Genomic DNA, 4,776 nt, shown 5'->3' with positions numbered 1-4,776 from the left:
GCCTACATCTGACCTTTGGAGCCACTAGTGTGGGTCCCAAAGCTCTGGCAGCTTTGAGAGCCGATTGTTGAAATCAGACCTCCTGTATTGATGATGGTAGGCAAAAGCATTGATGGGCACAAAATCTCTGGTACAAAATGAAAGATTTGCTAAAAATTAAATAGCTTTTCATTTTCTATGGTCATAGAGGACCTTGTATAAAACTGAAGATCTTATTTAAAAACTAGTAAACTAAAGTCATTGTATTAATGTTGATTTCTTAGTTTGGGGAATAATGTTGTCATTGGATAAGAATGTGCTCTTGTTTGGGGCAGGTGCGTACAGAAGTATTAGAGGTGAAGTGTCAGGTTGCGTGCAGCCTACTTTTTAATGGTTTGGGGGGAGTGTGTTGGTGAACTCGGATCAGAGTGCATGTATGTGTGTACACTGCACTGTTTTTCAGAGTCCAGACTGCTAATTGGGACACCATAGAACCCCTATAATTTCACTTTAAACTCTTCAGAGGGTTTAAAGTTTTTTCAAGAATTTCTTTTAATCTAAGTAGCTAACAAATATTTGTGAATTAACAAATAATTAACTTGTGTTGATGTTAACCTGTGTTAAAATGGCCCAAGCCTCCCGTGTCACTCTTTGCCATGTGGGTCATAGTCATTCATAATTCACACATGCAGAAAATATCTTCATCACAGCAGCCTAACAATAGCCATATAATTCATATGCCTTAGTTGTCCAAATGGAAGTAAATAAAGTACCAGCTTTGGGTCCACTCACTGCTTCGTCTAATCAATCTACAAGCAACTGTTCAAGACATTATATGGCAAGGATGCTCATGGGAACAGGACTGTACAATTCCTTCTCTCCTGGGACACACAGATGTCAGGGAAAATACTCACTTGAAAATATTCATGAGAGAGTATAAGAAAGGGGTCTGATCTAGTCTGGAGATCAGCAAACACTTACTTGCACAAGCTAAGATTGAGAGGTTTCCAGTAGTGTACAAGGAACCCGACTCTTACTCTAAGAAATAAAATTAAGCCAGTCACATGGCCCCCACAGAGCTTGGTTAGAGAATGGCCAAACTGGCCCTCCTCCCTCTGGCCCCGAGATGCTCAGAATCAAGGTGCCAGGAGGCAGAAGAATCAGAGATGCTTATTGTCCATTTGAAAACAGAGGCCATCTATCTCCCTGTACACTTAAGCCCAAGGTCCTCGCCCAGCAACTGGTGCCCTCAGGAGAGGGACTCAGGCTTTCCTTCCTGAGATAGCTGCTTCCTCCAGGGGCTGTGTGGGAGCAGATATGATGCCTTCGACCCCTGAACCAGCAGTCAAGGGCACTTACACTTACAGAAGCAAATGCTGGAGGTGTCTTGTCTTCAGGAACTTTGGTTTGAGCCCAACAACAAAAGCACCCCCAAAGTGAGGGAGCTCTTAAGTCTGGCTACTTTCTTAGAATGATGGAGAGAACAAAAAAGACACCACAACAAAAAGGTGTGCAAATTAGTTTCTCAAATGATGTAGTGTTCAGAAACCTTTGGAGAATTAGCTCGACCCCACCCATGGAGACTGAGACTGGACAGCTACAGCCTTGAGCAGTTATCAACATCCCCCAGCGGCTTGTTAAAATAGGTTCTTGAGGCTCGGCGCCTATAGCTCAACCGGCTAAGGCGCCAGCCACGTACATCTAAGGTGGCGGGTTTGAATCCCCAGCCCGGACTCGCCAAACAACAATGACGGGGCTGCAACCAAAAAATAGCCGGGTGTTGTGGCGGGCACCTGTGGTCCCAGCTACTTGGGAGGCTGAGGCAGGAGACTCCCTTGAGCCCAGGAGTTGGAGGTTGCTGTGAGCTGTAATGCCACAGCACTCTACCCAGAAGGACAACTTGAGGCTCTGTCTCAAAAAAAAAAAAAAAAAAAAAATAGGTTGCTGAGATCCGCCCCCGACTTTCTGACTCAGCAGGTAGACAGGAGCCCAGAATTTTCATTTCTGACACGTTTCTAGATGATGTTCACGCCGATGGTCTGGAAATCCACACCATGAGAGCCACTGTCTCAGTATACTTAATTACGCGATGGTGGGTGAAATGAACATTAAGATGTAAAATTCCAGAAACATAAGACTCAAATAATTAAGTGAAGGTTTGGCTTAATGACCCCAAACATCAGTGAGGAAAATAGGAAAGATTTAGTCTTCTAAAAATACCAAACATCCAACCTTGCGGGAGATCTTAGACTTTGCTTCTCAAACCGATAAATTAGGATGGATACAAATGTGATGAGGATCAGCGAGTGTCGGAAAGTCACTAGACATTCCCCTTCCTGGGATGGCAGCAAAGCCTACCGCCCAAGCTAAGGAAATAGATTCAGGTGTGTGTGTGTGTGTGTTTGCTTGTTTAGGGTGCACAAAGAGAATTCTCCACTTGAGGCCATTTCTTTTTATTTTCCCTACTAACTAGCCAACAGACCTCTTGGACACAACTTCCCTCTGCTATCTATGTTTTTCTGGGGAAAGCAAACTAATTTTCAGTTAATATTAACTTGAAAAAAAATGAAAGGATTAATAGATAATCATAGAACAGACATCATAAAATGTGCATGTCAAACACATATTGGTCCCACAGCATGATCGCAGCTCATAGCAACCTCAAATGCTTGGGCTCCAGTGATCCTCCTGCCTCAGCCTCCTCAGTAACTGGGACTACAGGCACCTGCTACTACACCTGGCTAGTTTTTTATTTTTAGTAGACACTGGGTCTCACTCTTGCTCAGGCTGGTCTTGAACATCTGAGCACAGGAATCCACCGGTCTTTGCCTCCCAAGTGTGCTAGGATTACAGGTGTGAGCCACTGTGCCAAGCCTCAAACACATATTTTAAAACCACTATTTAAAATGATTTTTTCACTTGCTCTTCTGCTGGCAGAGAAAATTTTTTAAAACCTGACATCCCTTACTGTTGGATGTGTACAGTGAGAGAGCTGGGGGTGTAAGTGGGTCAAAGCAACTCGTTAGATAGGATAATAAGGCTTGCCACGCTCACAATTAAATGTTTTGGTTTTATTTTACATGAAAGAATATTTGGATGTTAGTTTTAATGAATTGGTTTCTTCTCTTTAAAAATACGTGGGGGTATTGATTGTTTTATCTCAGTCTTAAACATTGTTTCAGGAAAAAAAAAAACACTTATAATCGGCCAAAGAATGTAACATGTTAATAAACACAAACAATATGTATAGACCTTCTGTTGTAACATGAGGTACATAGACATGTGTCTATTACACATTAATACGCCTGCGTGGCCTTATGTTGACCCTAAGATTTGCCAGCGTTCACCACTTTCTACCTACAACGGTGGTTATTTCTTATGGTTCAAGTATTTTTTGTTCAGAAAAAAGGATAATTGGCTTTGCCTTTCCCATAAATAAATTACTTAAAATTCCTAAATACCATAACAAGGCTGCCCGTTCATCTGCTATTCCTCCGATATGCAATGTCTCCTCATTTTTCTTCTCTGTCTATTGATAAGTTCCTACAATGTCGCTTGACTCTTAGTAAATAGTGTCCAGTACTCCAAGAACAGAAAAATTGGTTTGCTTTTGCCCTGTCGGCTGTGTACGCTGTCTCTAAACAGAACCCTTTCTCTTCCCTCTTCCTAGGGCTGCGTCTGTAAAGACAAAGGCCAGTGCTTCTGTGACGGGACCAAGGGAGAGAAGGTAAAGCAAAGGCTGATGTGGCTTCATGTCCCTAAAAAGTTCATCAAGTAATTCACACCCTTTTTTCATCAGTGGCAGAAACGTTTCAGTATGCAGTTTCATTTCCCAAATCCAGTTACGAACTACTTGTATATAAACATTAACCCTAAAAAAAACAGAACGTCTAGGAAGCTTCAGATACTTTGCATAAATACCAGCAATTATTAAATTATAATTTTCTTCGTACGTAAATAGAAAGTAGCCAGCTACGGAAAGAGAAAGTTTATGAGAAGCCTCCATATGCATATATTACTTACAATGTTGCTAAACATGACAGATGAACTGAAAACAACTTAATTCATTCATTTTGATATAAACACTGAAACCCACAAGCTCCTCGCCACCCCCCCCCGCAGTATTGGTACAAGGGCGCCTCCTGGTGGAGGAATCATGCAATAGCACGATTGAGGCAAAAATTCAGCAAAGTAAAATGTAGCTCCATTGCAGAATTCAAGGGAAAAAAAGAATGCCGTGAAATCTCATTAATTCGCTCCATTAACTTGCAATTTGTGATAATTAAGACAGAGGCAGAAGTAAGGTTTTTTTTCTTTGTTTACAGAACCCTTTCCTCAGAGACACTAATTAATCGTTCAACAATATTGAAGGGTGCCTATTTAAAAATATTTTTAAGAACGCATTTTAAGCTCTGTATTCAAAACAACTTACATATGATTTACATGCTAATTATAGCAACAATTATTATATTTACTTTAAATTGTTTTGTAATTCATGAGTAGTTTGATTTAGGGTTTTTTTTCTGAAGTTATGAATATAGAATTCAAATTCCCTTTGGAAAGTACCCACTCTGGGATTCATCTTGCATTCAAGAAGCATTGAGAGAGTGAGTCCCTATTGTTTGTGAGACGGTATTCTAGGATGTGCGGGTATGTTCTCTCTGTGTAGTGAGAGGGGTCTAGCAAATTCTTTTATTCTTCATCTGGTTGAATGTGTGTGCACACACACAATGTGAAATGGCTGACTCCATCTTTTTTGTTTGTTTATTTTTAATTCGCCCATTGTGTCACTAAATT

General features: G+C 41.0%; 1 protein-coding gene across 1 annotated transcript in view; it reads left to right on the top strand.

Moving 5' to 3' along the window:
• Positions 1–4,776, top strand: part of COL4A3 (collagen type IV alpha 3 chain) — a 146,201-nt gene that overhangs the window by 61,485 nt on the left and 79,940 nt on the right. Inside the window, exon 2 of the mRNA XM_012802111.2 lies at positions 3,650–3,706. Coding sequence (XP_012657565.1) covers positions 3,650–3,706 — 57 coding nt within the window. The remainder of the gene's footprint in view (positions 1–3,649; positions 3,707–4,776) is intronic.

The sequence above is a fragment of the Otolemur garnettii genome, unplaced genomic scaffold (assembly GCF_000181295.1).
Source record: "Otolemur garnettii isolate 467f Iridium unplaced genomic scaffold, OtoGar3 scaffold00013, whole genome shotgun sequence".
Taxonomy (NCBI): domain Eukaryota; kingdom Metazoa; phylum Chordata; class Mammalia; order Primates; family Galagidae; genus Otolemur; species Otolemur garnettii.
This window is presented reverse-complemented; position numbering and strand designations above follow the sequence as displayed.